The sequence below is a fragment of the Ambystoma mexicanum genome, chromosome 9 (assembly GCF_040938575.1).
Source record: "Ambystoma mexicanum isolate Mex_15411 chromosome 9, UKY_AmexF1_1, whole genome shotgun sequence".
NCBI classification, from domain to species: domain Eukaryota; kingdom Metazoa; phylum Chordata; class Amphibia; order Caudata; family Ambystomatidae; genus Ambystoma; species Ambystoma mexicanum.
Genome location: NC_090931.1, coordinates 13,292,463 through 13,314,023, shown reverse-complemented (window position 1 = coordinate 13,314,023; position 21,561 = coordinate 13,292,463). Strand labels below are relative to the sequence as shown.

At 44.9% G+C, this 21,561-nt stretch overlaps 1 protein-coding gene across 2 annotated transcripts in view; it reads left to right on the top strand.

Annotated features, from left to right (window-relative positions):
• Window positions 1–21,561, top strand: part of VSIG10L2 (V-set and immunoglobulin domain containing 10 like 2) — a 488,239-nt gene that overhangs the window by 439,048 nt on the left and 27,630 nt on the right. For both annotated transcript variants that reach the window (XM_069614080.1, XM_069614081.1), the window contains 2 exons: window positions 9,289–9,411; window positions 18,383–18,407. In XM_069614080.1, coding sequence (XP_069470181.1) covers window positions 9,289–9,411; window positions 18,383–18,407 — 148 coding nt within the window. The remainder of the gene's footprint in view (window positions 1–9,288; window positions 9,412–18,382; window positions 18,408–21,561) is intronic.

The window sequence follows — 21,561 nt, the reverse complement described above, 5'->3', positions numbered from 1 at the left end:
CCAATTCCACCTCGTCCATGGCATACAGTATCAATGGATTATATTGTTGAATTACCATCCGACAAAGGATTTTCTACAATTTTGGTTGTAGTAGATGTTTTTTCCAAGGCAGGACATTTCATTCCCATTAAGGGAGCTGCTACAGCTACGTCTTTAGCACAAGCCTTTTTACAGAATGTAGTGAAACTTCATGGTTTACCATATCAAGTAATTTCAGATCGGGGCACACAGTTTGTTTCAAAATTTTGGAAGGCGTTCTGTAAAGAATTGGGAATTGAGATTAATCTGACAACTAGTTATCATCCAGAGGGTAATGGCCAAACAGAAAGGGTGAATCAAGAGTTAGAAAAATACCTTCGTTGTTATTTGGGTTCCGATCACAGTTGGGTGGAGTTGTTGTGGTTGGCGGAATTTCGTTATAACAATACTGTAAAAGAATCAACTTCAATGTCACCATTTTTTGTTAATCAGGGGTTTAATCCACGTTTTCTTAGAGGAGTAGTTTCAGAAGAAGTGGAGGTTCCTGATGTGGAAGACAGATTGAGAACTATGGGACAAAATTTAGAGAAAGCAGTTCGAGCCTTGAAAGTTAGCAAATTGAGTTACAAGAAATTTGCGGATAAGAAACGTAGGGAGGCTCCTAAATATCAAGAAGGAGATAAGGTATGGTTGTCCACAAAAAACTTAGCCTTGAAAGGAAAGAACAAATTCAGTCCCCGATTTATTGGTCCATTTGAAGTTGAAAAAGTACTTTCCCCAGTTACTATGAAGTTGAAGTTACCATCTAGTATGAAAATACACCGTACATTTCATGTTAAATTGTTGAAACCATGTGAAAATGACACTAGATTAGTGGGTGTACCTGGTCCAGTATTTTTTGATGATGATTCTGAATATGAAGTTCAAGCTATTTTGGATTCTAGAATTGTTCGAGGTAATTTGCAATATTTAGTGGATTGGAAAGGGTACGGTCCAGAAGAGAGATCTTGGGTTAAAAGCGAAGATGTTCATGCCTCTAGATTAATTAAAAGGTTTCATCGTTTACAACCCTCTAAACCAGGCCCTGGGACAGGGCTTTACAGGTAGGGTACTGTCAGGTTTTCACATTCTGTACCTCACATTAGCAAGGTTCCTAGGAGAATAGGATATTGCAAACACTATTTCAGGTGGCTAAAATATTAAATACATTCTGTTTTGAAACTAGAACATTTTCTGTTTCAGTTAAGTTCATTTTTTTTCTTGTTCCTTAACTAACTTTCATTAGAAAGATGACATGTCCCCAAGCCAAGATGGAGGAACACTATCCCAATAGTGATTGGTTTAGTTTGCAGCAGGCAGTATTGTGATGTCACTTAGAATGTTCCTTACAAATCTAAACTGCCTTTCATTAAAGTATTCATTAGAGTAGGTTGTACATTTTTTAGCTCCAGTTAAAATAAAACTATAGTGTACTTTCACTAGGTGTAGAATTTTTGTTTTAGTTCAATTTCTACCATTTTTGTTTTAGTTCAATTTCTTCAATTTAGTAATCTCAGTCAAGAAAGAAGTTGCTGAAATCAACCATCAGAGTATTCCAGTTGAACCAGGTTGTTAAACAGAGGAACCAATTGAAGAACAAGAACTAAGCTAAGTGCAATTCCGTTGTTAAATGTAGAAAGTTATTAGATGTTGCTCAAAGGACATTTAAACTTAAGATTTTACAAGTTCATTCATGGTATTTTTTAAGTCAAGTAATTTTATTATATTTGGTCAAACCAGAGTAGTTGAAGATTCAAGACAAAGTATTACATTTTATTTTTAATTAGATTTTTAAAGACCAACTAATACTAACTAGGCGTGCGGATCGTTTTTCGCTGATTGTCTAATCTTTATTAACCTTATTTAACCTTTCTAACATTTTGTAATTTTGTTTCGCGCTATCGTTCGGAGCCGGAGCGTATAATTTAATTCTATGCGCGCGGTTAGAGAAAAGGACCCTACGACGTCGCGCGTACGTCGCGGCCATTTTGAGATGAATCATTTTCTTTTCCTCTGTGTCGCACTTCGTAACGGACTCTAAGAAAAGAAAAGACTTTCATTTGGACAAATTGCTTTTGGATTCAAGGCTAGTCAGTAATGTTATGAACAAGAGTTTTTGTACTAAAGCCTTTTGTTGAAGGAGAATTTTTAAGAGAATACATTTTCGAAAATCCAGTACTGGCAGCGGAATATTAGAATTTCATCAGGAAGTTATCCAAGGTATTTACATTTAATAAATATATCATTTAGAAAAATACACTTAAGGAAATATTAAAAGGCTTAGTAATAACTACATTAAAGGGTATCTCTATTATCTGTTTTAGAGAGTGATAAGCTGTATGTAGAGAGAAAAGAAAGAGAAACTTCATATACCGCATCAAAAGCAGCAACATTTCTTACTGAAGCAGCCTAAGGGCAATGCAAGTTTAGGCAACAGGTAACTAGAGACATATTATAGTAATATAGAATAGTCAAAACATAATTTTAAAACTATTTTACTTAAGGCTGTGTTTTCTTTTAGGAACACCACTGATCCAAAAAACCCTTCCAGTGAAGACAGTCTGAAGTACCTGCAGTGGGAGTTCTTGTCTTTGTTTTGTTATCCATTCCCCTTTCCCCTTGGGTTTGCCTGGCCAATAGTTTTATTATATCAGGATTGTTGAGCAGGCAGGCTTTGGGGGCTAGGGGGGCCACCTTCACTCCTGCAGGATCCTATTACTTCAGAATCTTGACAGCAGGGGTGGCGTAACGGTGGATTTTGGCAAAATGGATCAAAATCTTTCAGATTTTACTTCTGTGGCTAGCGGAATGGAATTGCACAATTTCGCCCAGCCCAATTGTTCAACACGGGTTGCCAAGCAGGAATACAATTCAGCATTGTCTTGAGCCAAACTCATAGATGTATTGCCAGCATTACTTACCCCCATGTAGGCAGATAATATCTTGTGCATAGGGAAGCGCAGTCATTGTCCCCTGAGGGGAGTTTACTCCCAGTGAGGTCCCGCCTTCCCAAACCCCTAAGGAAGGTTGTGCTTATCGAGCTAGCCTCAAAGGGGGTTCAGATTCCAGAGATGTCCTTCTGGTCAAGAATACTTAACAATCCGACATGGAATGATCATCTGAAATTTTTTGCCAGATACATCGACGACCTATTCGGTCAATGGTCTTGGAACTGAAGTAGAGTTACAACACTTTTTTGAATACATGAACACCTTGGCACCGAGGATTCAGTTTACACACAAGACCAGTAGGACAGCTCTGGAATTCTTAGATGTACTGGTGTACCTTGAACAACACAGACTGGCAACTACCGTTTTCACAAAGAAAACTAATAGAAATAGCTTGCTCTTAGCGTTGAGTTTCCATCCGAGAATAACCATTAAGTCAGCTGCTGAGATACAGGAGAATAGTTTCAGAAGACGATGAATTTGACAGAAAAGCTAATGAGCTCACAGAAATATTCCTCCTGAGAGGTTATGACCCAACACAGATTCAACGAGACATCTCGAAGGTAAAGAGTATGCCAAGACTGGACACATTGCAAACAAGTACCAAAACAGAAGCTGAGAAATTAGTATATGTTACCACATACTCACAACAAAGTCAACACATTAAGAAGATCATTAAGAAAAAATTGGGAGACTTTAGCTTTGGACCCCAAGTTTTAAAAACTCTTTCCGACTTTACCTCTGTTTGCATATAGTAAAAGCAAATCAGTACGAGATCACCTGATTAAATCAGATTTCGGCTACACAAAAGTCCAACCAACCACATTCAAAGGCACTCTACCTTGTAATAACTGTAATTGTTGCCACAATATCATTAGAGGGAATTACATACACCACCCTCATAAGGGTAACAAGATTTCATTACGACACACTTCAACATGTGACACGAAGAGTGTGATCTATGGCATTAAATGTCAGTGCGGATTATATTATGTAGGCCTCGCTGGGAGAAAGGCTAAACAAAGATGGGTGGAACATAAGTCCAATGTACGGACAGGTTCCGTTAAGTCCCCAGTTGCACAACACTTCAAAGATCTAAACCATTCGGTAGCACAATTGCAATTTGTTATTCTAGAACATGGGATGTTACCAAGACAAGGAGGTAATCTCCCGAGACTTTTACAACAGTGGGAGACCTATTGGATTGAGCATTTGGACTCTATGTACCCAAGGAGAATGAATCTCGAATGGGACTTATATTGCTACCTGTGATTAGAATTATTGAAAAATTGAAAAAGTGGAATTGGAGGGAATCATTTCGAAATGCAATGTTACAAAGATTTGGTACCTCTGACCTTTATTCTCCTGTCACAATCAAAGTTGGAGGTGGTGCTCCGTGAATGGGCACAGGGCCAGAAAAAGTATTACTGGGATTGTCAAGTACTGCGAAGGTAGAAATACTCTGAGGTTTCCCCATTTGATTTCCTTCTGAAATTACCTACTAATATATCTGTCCGAGTTAGGCGACGAAAATTGATATTACCAGCTAGTTCTGTAATGTCCATGAGGTTGTGAAAATATGGATTGTACATAGCGCTCATGTTACCTAGGATCCACCATAACACTGTGAATTATTAAACTGCTGCATTGCACTGCTTTACTGTGTTACTTGAAACCTGAGTCATTATAAATGTGATCACAAAAGTATTGTTTATATGAATGACATGCATTTGAACTTAGGATCTGATTTGACAAAATTAATCTCCCGCCTCCAGACAAACTAATCGGAATAGGCACTTGATTAATATGTCTCTAATACGTAGGGCCACTGCATGAACAATCTCCAAATTACTAGCCATTTTTTATTCCAAGATGGCTAACAAATTTGGATAGTCTAGTCTCCATGAGGCAAACTTAGTTGACCGACCTGCACTGTTTCGTGGGAACGAACAGGAAGGGGTGATTTGGACGAGCTTTCCGGGATATAGAGGCAGAAGCATACAAAGAGGTAGGTATACTTGTACTTTAATCCAACGCTAAGAAAGAAAAAATATATAAAAAATGCAGTGTTAGCTAAACATATTACTTACACGTACCGTGTTACTTTAACATTCAAGGAAGTAGATTATACACTAACCTCTAGCGCTGGAAGATAACAAAAAGCCAAACTACTTATGATTTGGACAACAATGTCAACCCTTCGCTTTTCAGGTAAGCGATTAATATCCAAGGCCCTTTAGGACCAAATATACAGTAATGACTATATTACGCGCAACTACATGTGGTAGTGTTTGAATATCTAGCCGCGTTCGTTTCACAGGGAACAAATTAGATTGCTGAACTGCCAAACAGTATCCGACCAGTGCGGACTAACGATCATTACATTCTGACTAAACATACTGTGAAGCGGGTTCGTTTGGAGCAAGCCGATTTGCTCACAGGTACTAACTATTACATTACACAAGAGACTTGGAATCAGATAGTATTTTAATTCAGAGAAGTGATTGCAACCCATTTTATCATTACAGTGATTGTGTTTAAACAAAAAGGAGACCCACGAGATGGCCTTCAGTACGGGACCTCCTTCACTTATTATTTCAACAAACAAGGACTCACACTAGAGGTGAGTCTCGATTAAAGATATGACTACTAATTAACCGGGTCCTCACAAAGATCTGTTTACTGTGCGGGACACCGCACCTCTTAGCAAAATGTCCCGCCTCAGATCTACTGTGTAGTACTTAGGTTGAATTTGGTTACATTTGTTTCAAACATTGCATATAGGATGGTTGCAGCTACTTACCCTCCAATCTCCTTTACTCTTGCTTTTAGTAGTTTTACCCATATCCCTGACAGTTGAACAACCAATACCTCTATTTTGTCTGATTAGAAGACACAGGTTAGTGTACAGAACCTTTCCTCAGTAACTTTAGAAGAGATGAACTACTTTGACATTAATGAAAGTGAACTTAAATCATTCAAATTTCAAATTATATATTTCTGTTAATCCCTTAGGAAGAATTTCTACGATATCAATACCTGAAGAAGGGCGTAACGCCTGAAACGCGTAGTATTAGACTAGTGGAGTACATCTAAAACTGATACCTAGAACAAACTCCTTGCCCAGATATCGAGATAACCTTATGAAGCTAAATCAACAACTATTGATTGCTGCCTTATTTGTTTTTAGTGTATTAATCTGTTGTTTTAACAGAAACCTAATGTGACTGAAAACATTTCTATTTGATTAATCTATATGTGTATTGTTTTTGAAAAAATCTTTTGAAAATTTGAATGTGTATGGTTTACAAGTTTTTGTGAAGCAACATTGTACTTTAATTTTGGAAATATATCGTATTTTGAAATGAAGTGATTTGCCATACATTTATCATTTCAAGAATTGCGCTTGCAATCTTTGGATTATATTGGCTGTGCACCTATTTGTATCTCAATGTTGGTTGAGATACCACTTCTTTTTCATAATGCTACTTGTCACCAGGAGCTGTGAAAGTCCCATTTCATTGAAGAATGATTCAAGGGACATCCATGCCACGACATATGACCACTTCCTCCTGCCAGAGAAGATTCAGGGTCGCTGTGTGCCAAGGAGTGTGTGCTGGTGGGTTTCCTGCCACCAAAATCCAAAGAAGACGCCCCAGAGGTTCAGACTTAGCAAGGGTCCAGAGTCCAGTCCAGTGGTCGAGTCCAGGTTGCCAGAAGCCATCCAGATGTCTGTGCGGAGGCTGTAGCACTGAAGAAACAAAAGTTGGTGAAGTGCAAAGTCCTGAAACCCGACACCTAATTCTGCCACTGCACCCGTGACCATCGAAAGCCACCCAAGGTCCCCAAGGGTCTTGTCTTCTTCAGCTAGGCCTTGTTGGGGTCGACAGCAAGTTTCACCTTCGTGGGGCATCCACAGCCAAAGTAACAACCCGCCAACGGAGACCACTGCGAAGAACTAAAGTACTTCCTTTCCGATAATGCTTGGTACCTTCTTTTCTCTTGACCTAAACATCCCAGTGACTCCTTTTCCAGAGGGGGTCCATCCTTGAGGGATCCCGTTGAGTAAAGCCAATAAACGCCACCACTTTGCCTGCCAAGTCACCAAAGGTACTGTGGTGAGGAAGAGCATCTTCCAGCCTCAGGAGTCACCCAGGGGTACCAGATTCTTCTTGGATCCTGTTCCCCCGTAGCTTCTCTTTGATCTATGAAGTTACACCTTGCTTAGCAATTCTCATGCTTTTTAAAAACTGCCAGCAGTTGGTGAATTTTTCTATGAATCTTTGTATTGTGTGGTACCATATAGAGTATATATATTGTTGCCATTATTAGGAACGCATTGCCTGAGTACAAAGTGTGTTATTAATATGTATATATTTATCTGAACCTTATGTTATATAAAGAAGCTCTGTTACACATAACACAGTGTGTTAGCATTCCTTTGTGGTGGCTTGGGGACGCACTGTACTTAAGAACCAGCCTGCATCACCTCCTGAGAGCGTAAGCCTTAGTTGCTTGTCCATTACCACCATATAGAGAGCCTTAGCTGTGGTGCTCTGTGCCCCTGCCCCAACCATATAGTGCACAGAAGTACAGATACCCCCTCTAGGCTTTACAATGGTGATCTCTGCTATACACGTCAGAGAGGAGTATTGGTGATCACTGTTATACATGCCAGAGAGGAGCAATGGCGATCACTGCTATAAATGCCAAAGAGGAGTAATGGTGATCACTGCTATACACACCAGATAGGAGTATTGGTGATCACTGCTATACATGCCAGAGAGGAGCAACGGTGATAACTGCTATATACGCCACAGAGGAGTAATGGTGATCACTGCTATACACACCAGAGAGGAGTATTGGTGATCACTGCTATACACGCCAGAGAGGAGTAGTGGTGATCACTGCTATGCATGCCAGAGAGGACTAGTGGTGATCACTGCTATACACGCCAGAGAGGAGTAGTGGTGATCACTGCTATACACGCCAGAGAGGAGCAATGGTGATCACTGCTATACACACCAAAGAGGAGTAATGGTGATCACTGCTATACACGCCAAAGAGGAGTAATGGTGATCACTGGTATACACCACAGAGAGGAGTAATGGTGATCACTGCTATAAACACCAGAGAGGAGTAATGGTGGTCACTGCTATACACGCCAGAGAGGAGTAGTGGTGATCACTGCTATACATGCCAGAGAGGAGTAGTGGTGATCACTGCTATACACGCCAGAGAGGAGTAGTGGTGATCACTGCTATACACGCCAGAGAGGAGTAGTGGTGATCACTGCTATACACACCAGAAAGGAGTAGTGGTGATCACTGCTATACACGCCAGAGAGGAGTAGTGGTGATCACTGCTATAAACACCAGAGAGGAGTAATAGCCGTCTCTGCTATACACACCAGAGAGGAGTAATAGACATCTCTGCTATACACACCAGAGAGGAGTAATAGCCATCTCTGCTATACACACCAGAGAGGAGCAATGGTGATCACTGCTATACACGCCAGAGAGGAATAGTGGTGATCACTGCTATACACGCCAGAGAGGAGCAATGGTGGTCACTGCTATATACCCCAGAGAGGAGTAATGGTGGTCACTGCTATGCTGTCAGAGAGGAGTAATGGTGATCCCTGCTATACACGCCAGATAGGAGTAATGGTGGACACCATTAAAAAGCAGTAAGGTCACCCTTACAATGGGTTCCAACCGATGGCAGCAGTGTTTTTAGGTCCTTCTTCTTGCTGGCATCAGAATACTGATGTGAAGAGGCGTGTGGGGACTTCCTGCACAGATTGGGGAGCAGGTTTCCTGCTGGGGAGCCAGCTGTGTGTGCAGAATCCAGTCCAGTATGATGCAGTGGAAACATTGCTTTCCAGGACGGTAAGATGGAAAAGAAATGAGGATGTGAAGCACAGGGCTTTTACCTCCGCCATGTGTTTAGGGAATAGGAAAACAATTTTTATTGGATTTACTAAGGAAAATTCCATTATTGAATAGTTCTTTTAGGCATGTAATGCTTGAATTGTTTGGTATTAATCAACTTTACAAATATTTATGAAATTAATTTCTCCGTCGCCCCCACTGCATGCTGGCCCACTAAGTGGTGTGCTGGTAGGCAAAGGCATTCGTGAGTTAAGCACTCGGTCCTGATGTATATGTGTCCCACATGTTATAAGTCTGAAACCTGCTCTGGACAATGTGAACTAGTGCATGGATTTGCAGAAAGTAGCTCTGATGACTCATCATTCGTCTTCTGCATGCACATTCTTGCATAGTTTCACATTACTTAAATTGTCTTTGCTCTTTTCTAGCGGATCCGCCTTTTAACGCTTACCCAGCTGTGATTGGGGCTTGCCTTGGTGGCATGGTGATTACTGCTGTGGTAATGCTTGTGGTGTTCCAGTACATCGTCAGGAACCGAGACAACAACCCAAGTGAGCCTTTTCCCCATGCCAGAGGATGACCCCCTTCATTTAGGCAGTGGCACAAGCGCCTGGAGTGGATGTGCCCAGTGTGCTGGGCTTCAATGCACTGCATGGTTGGGTGGGAGTGAGGGGTTAACCGTGCTAGAAAAGGCATAGTACTAGAGGATGCATTGTCTCAGCCATATTAGTTCTAGCCACTAACCAGCCGATGGAGTACTGGCAGTCACGGCATTAGCTAGTGGGGGACTGGGGAGCTGGTGTAAACTGCTGTAACCTCAAGCTGTCAACCATATGTTAACATGCCCACACATGATCATGGATGTAGTTTATTCTGTATGCATTCTGGGGCCCCCCAGTACACACATTCTGGCGAACTGTAAAGATTGGCATGGCAATGTAGCCTTCCCCTTTACCATTAGCAAACGCTGCACTGTTGGGGCGGTTCGCCTCTTCGAGAAGCGCCATTAAGTAGATGCCATTGAACTAAGTGCATACTAACAAGTAGGACTGTTCTACATCACGGAAGAGCAACTGTTCTCCTGAAGAATAAGCTACAGAACCAGGAATGGAAAAGGTGCTAGCTGTACCCGGCATACGATATGCTGAGTTAGCACTCACTCTCTCTCCGTCAGTCAGTCTGTGAGCGCCACTCTAGAAATCGACATTCGGCCCAGATGACTTTGCAAACTGGAGACCCTTTACCAATCTACCCCTCAACGGAAAAGGAATCAAAAAAAGCAGTTGCCCTACAAACAGCAGGACAGGATCCACCAACACGAGTCCCTGCAAAGCCATCAAGCTGGCAGCACAACAGCCAACCTCCAAGTCATGTATTCTGGACACGCGAGACAGAGCCTTCTGCTCCTATTCGTCGTCTCAGCAACGTGTGGCACGGAGGACTACAGGACATGATCCACTTTCTACATTCAAACATGAGCTTTTAGGATAGAGCTCAGAAATGGATAGCGCCCATCGGACCTGACCAATGGCCACTAGCGCATCCAGGTGTTGGAGTTCCCCCAGGATCCACCCTCTCACATGTTATCTGCAAGGACTTCATGAAGCCACACAACGAGATATCGCACTAACTTTAGTCCAGACTCCCAGACTGGATCTTTACAGCCCGGGGATCGCAATTTCTGGGAGCTGCTTAGATCCTGCTTGCAGCCTAGAAAAGACTGGATAGCTTTACACTAGCAGCTGGCATGGGCGCAGCTGGCATGAGCTGCTTTTGACGCCGCAGGCCAACTGGTGCACCGGAATGGCATTACCTTTGTGTTTGATAGGTTCTATGTTCATTCATCGACAGTCTTTTTTTGATGTTTTTTTTGCCAATTTTTCATTTCTCAATAATTTTTTATTTTTGGAGTTCCTCCCTCAACCCCTCCCTTTCCCTATTAATTTTACACTATTCCCTAACCCTGCACCACTTATTTACCCCATATATTTTCAATGCGTTTTTTCGAGAAAAATAATTGGGAAAAAACCCATCGAAAAACTGTCGATGAATGGCCATCGGACCGTTTGATAATATGGATAAACAGTTTTGGGATACATTTAAGGCATAATGGATCATTACAGAAAGGACAAAAAGTGACTGTTTGTACCTCACCTGGAAGGTAGATTTGCAGTATGCTATGCACAAACTCTTTCTTCCCTGATCGCAAGGTGAGCCCTGATATCCAGGAGCCGATTTTAGACCCTGCTCAGCAAATCTTTATTTTGATCTCTGATACAACATACCTGACACTTAACCAAAAAAAGACAGAACTCTTCCTCTAAGGAAACATGAAGCAAGCACAGATGCTATGAAAGTCGATGGCTTCACCTCCCACCTGTCCAAGCCACATCACTGGAACTCTAAAGTGTCTGGGATACCTCCACAAGACTCATCTCAACATGAAGAGTAAAACCGCATCTCTCCGTCTACTGGAATATCAGACACAAGCTTCCTAAACTGGACTTCAGAACCATCGACAAAGGACTGGTCACCTTTCACCTGAATGACGGCCACGCCCTCGAGGCTAGGGTCCCCAACACCACTCTAGCCCCCAGGCCCATCCACCAAGATCATGCTGCACACAGCAGCCCATTTCAAAGGACTGAGGAAGCACGACCATATCAACTTGAGGAGACTACATGGCTGCCCCTCCAGGATCACATCACCTTTAAAGTAGCCTACACCACCTGCAGGGCACTAAACACCAAAGACTTGCTTCCCTTGCCAACAAACCTAACATCTCTTAAAAAGAGAGAGGCACCCTACAAGCCTGGATTTAGGCAAAATGCAAACCAAGAACTGCAAAAAGGAAAGACAATGAAGGCAGTGGTTCACTCGGCATGAGTGATTCCATCTCTCTTGCAATTCAGGAAAAGGCTGAAGACGCTTTAAAGAAAATCTCGACTGATAATCTGTGAAACCACCCCAAATCCTGCTCTCAATAGACTGTCCCCTGCGCCATGCTCTCCCTAGGCTGCGTCCCCTGCATCCTGCTCTCCCTAGACTGTGTCCCCTGAATCCAGCTCTCCCTAGACTGTGTCCCCTGCATCCTGCTCTCCCTAGACTGTATCCTATGCATCTGTACTGCTGAATCCTGCTCTCCCTAGACTGTGTCCCCTGCCTGTGTACTGCTGCATCCTGTTCTCCCTAGACTGTGTCCCCTGCATTCTGCTCTCACTAGACTGTGTCCCCTGCCTCTGTACGGCTGAATCCTGCTCTCCCTAGATTGTGTCCTCTGCATTCTGCTCTCCTTAGACTGTGTCCCCTGCATCCGGCTCTGCCTAGACTGTGTCCCCTGCCTGTGTGCTGCTGCATTCTGCTCTCCCTAGACTGTGTCCCCTACATTCTGCTCTCCCTAGACTGTGTCCCCTGCATCCGGCTCTCCTTGACTGTGTCCCCTGCCTGTGTACTGCTGCATCCTGTTCTCCCTAGACTGTGTCCCCTGCATTCTGCTCTCCCTAGACGGTGTCCCCTGCATCCTGCTCTCCCTAGACTGTGTCCCCTGCCTCTGTACTGCTGAATCCTGCTCTCCCTAGACTGTGTCCCCTGCACCCTGCTCTTCCTAGACTGTGTCCCCTCCCCCCTGCTCTCCCTAGACTGTGTCCACTACCTGTGTCTCCAGCATCCTGCTCTTCGTAGACTGTCCCCTGAATCCTGCTCTACCTAGACTGTATCCCCTGCCTCTGTACTGCTGAATCCTGCTCTCCCTAGATTGTGTCCCCTGAATCCTGTTCTCCCTAGACTGTGTCCCCTGCCTGTGTACTGTGGCATCCTGTTCTCCCTAGACTGTGTCCCCTCCCCCCTGCTCTCCCTAGACTGTGTCCACTACCTGTGTCGCCTGCATCCTGCTCTTCGTAGACTGTTTCCCCTGCATGCTCCTCTCCCTAGAATGTGTCCCCTACCTGCGTCCCCTGCATCCTGCTCTCCCTAACTATGTCCACTTCCTGTGCCCCCTGCATCCTCCTCTCCCTAGACTGTGCCCCCTGCATCCTCCTCTCCCTAGACTGTGTCCCCTGCATCCTGGTCTCCCTAGCCCATGTCCCCTGCAGTTTACCCTCTCTAGACTGTGTCCCCTACCTATGTCCCCTGCATCCTGCTCTTCCTGGACTGTATCCCCTACCTATGTCCCCTGCATCCTCCTCTTCCTAGACTGTGTCCCCTACCTGTGTCCCATGCATCCTCCCCCCTAGTCTGTGTCATCTACCCGTTTCCCCTGCATCCTGCTCTCCCTAGACTGTGTCCAATGCACCCTACTCTACCTAGACTGTGCCCCCTGAACCCTACTCACTTGAGACTATGGGCCTCATTCCAAGTTGGGCGGTAAGGGATTCCGGGCACCGGTAAGGAGACCGTTGCCGGTAATCCCTTACCGCCCTACTACAAGGTCCCTTAGCGGGTCCCACCAGGAACGGCAGGTCTGACCAGGCGTTCTGGACGAGACCCGTTAAGGGACCAGGGCGCTAATAACGGGCTCGCAAGTCGCGCCTATGGGGGCTCAATGGGAATGGGGAATGGCATTTTCAATGGGGACTTACCGTGCACAAAGGTAAGACTACACCGGTAAGACCCATTGAACTATTCCGGTGCCGGACCTGTATTGGTGGCAGTCATGGTGCAAATAGTGCCATGACTACCACCAACCTCGGAATGAGGGCCAATGTCCATTTCCTGTGTCCCCTGCATCCTGCGCTCCCTAGACCGTGTCCCATGCATCCTGCTCTCCTTAGACGGTGTCCCCTGCACCCTGCTCTCCCTAGACTGTGTCCTCCCGTGGCTGTGTACAATGCATCTTCTTCTCGCCACATGCTCGTAACAGCCCCTATAGCCCCTTCTTAGACATTGGTTCCCAGGCAAGTTTGCTCTACATAAAAGTATAAATATTGTGACAAAGTCCCCAGGCTAACTCATGGGACATCTACCAGTGTGACTCAGGGGGCTATTGTAAATGTCATCACGAGTGGGGCAGGTATGCCCAGATGGAGGTCCCAAGACTGCTGTGCCTAGCTGTGAGCTACACCTCACTGATGTTGCGGAGATATACCCCGGGATGCTGATTGTCTCATAAGAAGGGAAGTGACATAGCAGTTCCAGCTAGACTTCCCATTTTGGGGTGGGACCAAGCCTGATAAGCATAAGGTCTATCCCATTCTGTGATGGTCTGGAGGATTGCACATAGCAATGCCAGAGGTCTCTCTCTACCTCACCAATGGCGCTCTCTGTTTCTCCTATCTTATCTCCAATGACTATCCTTCCCTTCTCACTAAGTCTGGCAGGAAGAAGTTCAAAAAGGATATTTTGGTCTCTAACCCTGGTCTCCCTATTGCTGACACCTATACCAGCACTTCCTCCAGACAGACCCTCACCGACATCCTCTTTGTCGTTCCCTCGCCAGATCTATGGACTCTTCATTTGATCTCTGTGCTCTCTCCTCTTCTCCCATTAATGGTGGCACCCGCCGGAAGGCCCTCCCAGCCCCCTTCTACTCCTCTAAGGTCATCATTAATGTTTATCTGAATGGCAATGTCTTGGTCCAAGGCCCTCAGGCCAACCTTCTCCTCTTTGCTAGACGCTTCCCATGCCTCATCAAATTCCTTTCATCTCCTGCTGTGCCCTCTCTCGCTTCCTTAGCCTCCTTGCCTACCCCTTTTGCCTCCACCTTGGCTACCTTGCTCTCTCCTCCTTCCTTTCCTGCCTCCCCTCGGGCTCCGTCTACACCTCTGCAGGCCATACTTCTGATCTGTACTCCTCCCCAGAAGTCCTTCAATGATGGCAACCTTCTCCATATTGCCACTCTCAATTCTCACTCAGCCGTCAAACACTTCTCTGACATCTGCCGCCTCCTGGAAGAACTTGACCTCAATGTCCTCGGTCTCACCGAAACATGGCTCACGGCCAGCTCTGTCATGAGCTTTGACACTCTCCTACTGACGGCTACAAGATCCTCTCCACACCCAGATCCACCCGGTCCGGAGGGGGTGTAGCCCTGATCTTCCCGGATTGGATTCCTGCCTCTGTCATTCCTATGCAGACCTACTCCTCTTTTTAATGCCTTGTTTGCAGGCTTTCTCTCTCTCCTGCCACTCTCTTACCATGGCTACCTGGTCGGATCACCTCCTTCCTCTCTGAATGGGCGGACCTCTCCTGCTCCCTCCTGGTCTCAACCACCCAACTCCTCCTTCTTGGTGACCTCAATGTCCATCTGGATGCCCCTTGTTCCTCCTCTGGACTCTTTCGTGTCTTCTGCGATTCTCTCTCTCTTTCTATTCTCCCCTCTGGCCCGAGTCACTCTGCAGGGCACACACTGGATGTTTTGATCCCCTCTGACCTTCCCCTCTCTATCCCTCTGACCACTGCTCTCTCCTGGAGTGATCACTCCCTCCTTTCCTCCCATCTCCCCCTCTCTATACCCCTCAGGCCAAGCCAACTCCAATACTGCAACTACCTTCTCAGTCATCCGACCCATGAAGCGAGTGTCATTTGAAGCTTTCGCTGCCACTTTCTCTCCCCCTCCTCCTCCTCTGGCTGACTCACATCCTGTCACAGCCACTTCCATGCTCTACTCTTCTATCTCTGATACTCTGGATGTTCTTGCCCCTGTCTAGAGGATCTGCCTGAAGCCCAAAGCAAAGTACAACACTTGGTATGACTCCGCCATAGCTACCTTTAAACACGAGTGTAGGGTGGCTAAGAGGAAATAGCGGGCTTCTTGTACATCCTCTGACAAACTGGGCTGCAGCCTGCTCCTAAGGCAATACTGGTTCCTTGTCTGAACTAAGAAGAGAGCCCACATCCAAGCCCGCGTCTCTGCGGCATCTAACAACTCGGCCGAACTCTTTAAAATCTGCAGGAAGCTGGCCAACCCTGCTGCAGTCTCTACCTCTCCTGTCACCTCTGAGGCCCTTTGCACGGCCCTGGCTTCCCATTTCATCTATAAAACACAGGACATCCTGTCCACCCTTGTGTCCTCTCCTCTTCTTCCCTCTTCTCTATCTGCTAACTCTGGCCCTCCTGCAGCCACCCCCTCCCTCTTTCTCTCCCTTTCCTCTGTTCTCCCCTGACGAGTTTGCTAGACAAGTATGATCTATGAAAGTCTCGACAAAACAGGTTCTTCCCTGTTCATCTAAAACCATCGAAGACCATATTGACACCCTTGCTCCTGCCCTGGCCAACTTCTGCAACCTCCCCTCCGCCTCTGGAGCCTTCCCCTCCCCTCTGAAGCACTCTCTTGTGCACCCTCTTCTCAAGAAACCACAGCCGACCCATCATACCCGGCTAACTATCGCCCAACCTCCATCACTCCTTTCCTGAGCAAACTCCAGGAAAGACTGGCCATCTCCCAGCTTAATCTTCACACTGATTCTGTTGGTTGTCTCTGTGACCATCAGTCTGACTTTAGAGCTGCCAGAAGCATGGAAACGGCTCTCCTGAACATCCGTGAAGACCTGCTCTCCAACCTTGACTCTAACATCCCTTCTGTCTTCATCCTACTCGATCTCTCTTCTGCCTTTGACACAGTCACCCATGCCATCCTGATCAACAGTCTCTGTGATAACCTGGGTATCACCGATCAGGCCATGGCCTGGCTGACCTCTTTCCTCTCTGATCGACCCTCCCAGGTCCAACTTGGGTCCTTCCTTTAGTCTATCTCACTCTGTATCTGTGGTGGTCCCCATGGGTCTAACCTCTCTCCCTGGCTGCTCAACCAATACCTGGCACCCCTTGCCCACTGCATTGCCGCTCTCTGCTCCAACTTCAGTGCTATGCGGATGACACTCAGCTCGTTTTCAGGCTTCCCTCTGCCACCTCTTCTCCTTCTCTCATCTCTGACTGTCTGTCTGCTATCCAGGAGTGGTGTACCGCCAATGATCTCTGCCTTAATGTCAGTAAGACTGAGATTTTCCTCATTGACACACTTGCACCCTCCTCACCTGTCACTCTCTGGCCAGCATCCCTTGGCCCTCTTCCTGCTCCCACCTGTGAGGTTAAGAACCCCAGGGTCATCTTCGACTCCACATTCTCCTCTTCTTCTCACATCTCTGACATCTCTAAGAAGTCAAACTACCAATTGCACCTCCTCAGAGGTATTCTTCCTTTCCTCTCCTTCCCCAAGAAGCTTTCTGTCTCTAGAGCTCTGGTTCTCTCTAGGTTGGACTACTGCAACAGCCTCTTTCTAAATCTGCCTGCTTCTTCTCTCCGCCCTCTACAACTCATCCCGAACAGGACTGCACGACTTGTCCTTGGCCTCAAGCCGTGGGATTGTATCTCTCCAGCCCTGAAATCTCTTCATTGGCTCCCAGTGGCTGCAATTATTAAATTCAAGACCCTTTGCATTGTCCACAAGGCTTTCTGGTGCAAAATACCTTCAACTCTCCCTCCGTAAATACCTTCCCACTCGAGCTCTTCGCTCCTCGACCTCCGACCTGCTTCTTCAAGCAACGAGTTGGGGGTAGATCACTTTTCTCAGATGGGGATTCCCTCTGGAACAGCCTCCCTGCCACTCTGAAACTTGAGAAAAACCATCTCCGGAAGCACCTCAAGACCGTCCTCTTTGCTTCTGCCTTCGCTCTTCCTCTCCCCTGCTCATCTGTCTGCTTCCTCACCGTGCACCTGGTTACCTCTGATTTCGGGCCCATGTCCCTGCCCACCCAGCCACAAACCCGCACTGCCTCCTGGCAAGCGTTGCACTTGGGTCTGTATATGTGACCGTACAGTCCCCTTACCTGCACTTATCAGACACCCCTTGTCTGCGTCTTAACCCTTGCACTTGCTGGCTGCACTACCAGTTGTTGTTGTTTTTATCCCTTGCTCAGGACTTTCCACTTCTCCCCTCTCCCTTGCACTTTCCACCTGCCCTCTCCCCTGCAATTGCACGTTCTCAATGTCACTGGGCCTAATAAGATCTTTGTTTTGTCCTCCCTTGTTCCCCTCCCTTGCCTCGTCATGCTCTGAAACACTTGTGTATGAGCGCGATACAAATAAATTATCATATCATATCATACTAACAATTGAAAACCTTCCAGTCATCAACTTTCAGTTTTCTATGGAATCTGCCAGGTGTTTGCATCTGCTCAAAGCTGGTGGATTCAGTAAGACTCTATTTAGATGTGTCTCGCCAGGTGCCTAGATAGACAGAGGCATTTACAATCCATTTTGGTATTGGGGTAAGTGCATCACAGAAACCAGAATCTGTTTGGATTCCTGCGCTGCATTTAGATCCTCTCCCACAACAGATGCAAATTGCTTCCTCCGTGCAATTTAGAGGGAACGCGAGCATGAGCCTCAAAGAATTCAAAGGGATTTCAGGAACACTGTCCTATGTTGGTTCAGAAGCATGCAGTTGCCTGTGGAAGGACGATAGGGATAGGGTAGGAAAGAGGAAGTCCCATGCCAGGCTAAGCACTGTTTCATAATTAAATGTAACATCTGACAATGCATTCTTCATTTATCCAGCCTCACACAGTTTTCTTCTCTCTTCCACAGGGCTTCACGACTTGTTCTTCAGGCCGTAAGTATAACAGAACTAAGATAGTTCTTTTTTTAGCCTTTATTGTTCTCGTTCGATCTGTGCATATATTCCCCAGCTCACATATTTTATTTTTGACCTAGGCACAACTCAGTCTTGAAAAGGAAATAATTATATTTTCACCCTGTTACTGATGCACTACTCTACTGACTCTCAGCAGGAGATTAGGAAATGTCCTTGTGGTGAGATGCCATTTCACAGGTTTCCTGTTAGAGGGGGTGATCATGGATTTTCTCTTGAATGAAGGTCTCTTTTTGGTGGATCTGAAGGTTGGATAGAAGCCACAGAGGGGAAAAGAATAGGGTGAGGGGCCCTCTCCTCTGGAGGTCAGAGTTGATGGACATATCCAGCATGGGAATCTGGAAGGAATCTTCCTGATTAATGTGGCGAGGGAAAGGAGGAAGTGTGTGTTGCTTTTAGGGGATTTCTTATCAACTGAACAATTCCATAAGGAACCTACAACCCAGCAGATCAGCAGGCTGTATTGAGACACTTAAACATGTGTTTACTGAATGCAGCTCTTTGGGTCCTATTTACATGACATTAGTTGGGGGTTATGTTCACAGTTATGACTCAATTAAAAGAGAGGCACTTTGGACTTACTGTTTAAACTCTGACTTGGAGTACATACATAACTCTCTGTATTGGCTTTGGCGACAAATTGAAAAACGACTCACAGTGCGAATGCCCTGAATATGTGTAACTTTATTTTATTGTGCCTTCATGCCCGATGTTTTAGCTCGGTGCCTTGAACTCTCTCTTTTCTTCAATAGGGTTGATAATAACACTAATATAGTGTCACCCCGTTGGCCTTTTAGTGACAGTAATCAAACTAATTTTTCAATTGATAGTCACTAACTTGCAAGTAACCAAGCCTGACTGAGAAGCTCAAGTCCAAATAAGTTTCGTTATTAACCAGTGTGTGAACTACTAGAACACCCACGGGGTATTGTGATTGAATCAGTATGAATGAAATTCCAACATCCTGAAGAAGACCATAAAACATCCAAAACATCCACTAGAGATAGTGCCCCATTCAACCAAAAGGCCGAAACATATGTTGACTATCTATGAGACGTCAGTTTTCAGCCTCAGTCTTTTGGAAACCATACTAAAGGATTTCCATTCAACAATCTGTAAATTATACATGATGTTTTTTGTTTCTTTTGATCTGTAGTTGACAAACTTAAGAGTGGACACCAACAAGTTTTATTTCTGTTGTCGCATCATTGTCCGATATGACTGTTTCAAAGATTGACTTTATCTGTAACATATGGACCCAAGTCACACACTAACCTTACTTTTATGATATTAGATCAATTTGTTTTATATTGATTTTGTGAATAAATAAAATTGAAATATTTTTTTTGAAAAAAGCGCTTGTGGAGATATTGGCCCTCATTACGACCCTGACGTTGGACCATGGTGCTAATAGCACCATGGTCCATGCCAGTAACTTACCGACTCCGTCATGGCGGAATGGGGAATTACCGCCCCATTCCGAGGTTGGCGGGACGGTAATTCCCCATGCCGCCATGGCCCTTCCCCATTCCCATTTTTGCCCCATAGGGCTCAATGGGAATGGAGAAGGCGCTAAGTACGGTGCCGCAAATTGCGGCACCGTACTTAGCACCAAGGTCCCTTTGCAGGTTGGTTTTTAACGCCTGCAAAAAGCAGGCGTTAAAGTCTCCAACCCGCAAAGGGACCTCGTAATCAGGCGTTAAGGGTTTAACGGCGCCGCCACCTTTTACGGCACCGTTAACCCCTTAACGCCTGGGTTGTAATGAGGGCCATTGAGTGTTACTCTACTTAAATGAAAGAGGGTAGAAATGCACTGACCCAATAAACAACAATACGGACAAAGAGAGGGGTAATCAATATGTTGGTTCTTTATAGTATTTGCCCATAACCTCCCCATTTAAAGACCGATTCCCCGATACCAAAAAATAGGGGAGTACCCAACTGTTTTTTACCTATAGTCACTAACTTGGCCAACACAGTCATTAATTATTACTATTACTTCAGGTGTGATTTTATGCCCTATACAATGATATGCTAAGTAATGTGACCTTATGTGATTTTGCCTAATTTTATGTACGTTACATACATTTTATGTAATTGTAGGTAATTATATGCACTTTTAAGCACTTTATGCAATTCTATGAAATTTTAAGCTTGCCCCACGGGCTGCACTGTTACTTTCCTGAGAGTAATCTCCCTTTGAGTACCCCAATGATTGCACTCCAGGAAGTATCCCTTATGAAGCTGCAAAGTTAGAAGTCTTTAATGAACAGTCTATGAATAATGAATTTGTGATTTTTTAAACTCAAATGTTAAATCGAATAATATGTTTTCTGTAAAGATTCTTTGGAATCATATACAAATAAATAAAATCAAATAAAAACTAACCAAAATGTAGGGATATCAAACGTAAAAGAAATAGTGTTCAACTCAAGTTCTGAGCTTCTTCCAGCTTGTAGCCTCCTTTCAGCTCTCCTTCCCCAAGTGTAAGAAAGATCCATGAAACAGCCTCAAGATTACCTTTCTCCATTTCAGAAATACAGTTCAATATAGTTCAAAGTCAATCCTCGTAGTTCCCTTCACCAAGTTCCAAGTAACACAGTTCTCAGAAAAAATAAACGGTCTTGAGGCCTCCTTCTCAAGACCAGACAATGTAGCTCCTTAAGCCTCAAGGTCCCCTTCCCCAAGACTTTATCTTCATTGGAAAAATATAATTTTTGAGTCATCAACATGTAGGACTCACTGGTCTAGGCACCGTTGTCAGACCAAACGGTGCACTCATTACAGGTCACGCAACCAGTACCCCTAATCTGAACGGAGGATAGCACAGGGGCAATGTGCTGGTTGTGGGAGCAAGACCATGCAGAGAAACACAGGTTTGAATCCTGTATCTGTGCTTAGAAACCGAACTCGGGTATTAATCGCGTTATAAAAAACAATTAAAATAAAATAAAATAAAAATCATTAGGCCTCTTAACTTTAATGTGTAGATTTTTAATCCTCCGGCTTTTCCTTTATTAGCCTCTTGGGTTTGCCAATACTTGTCACACATCCTCTCAAGTTTTTGGCCTTGTTACTCTGCATTCAATCATAAAGGTTTAGTTGAGGGTGTTCT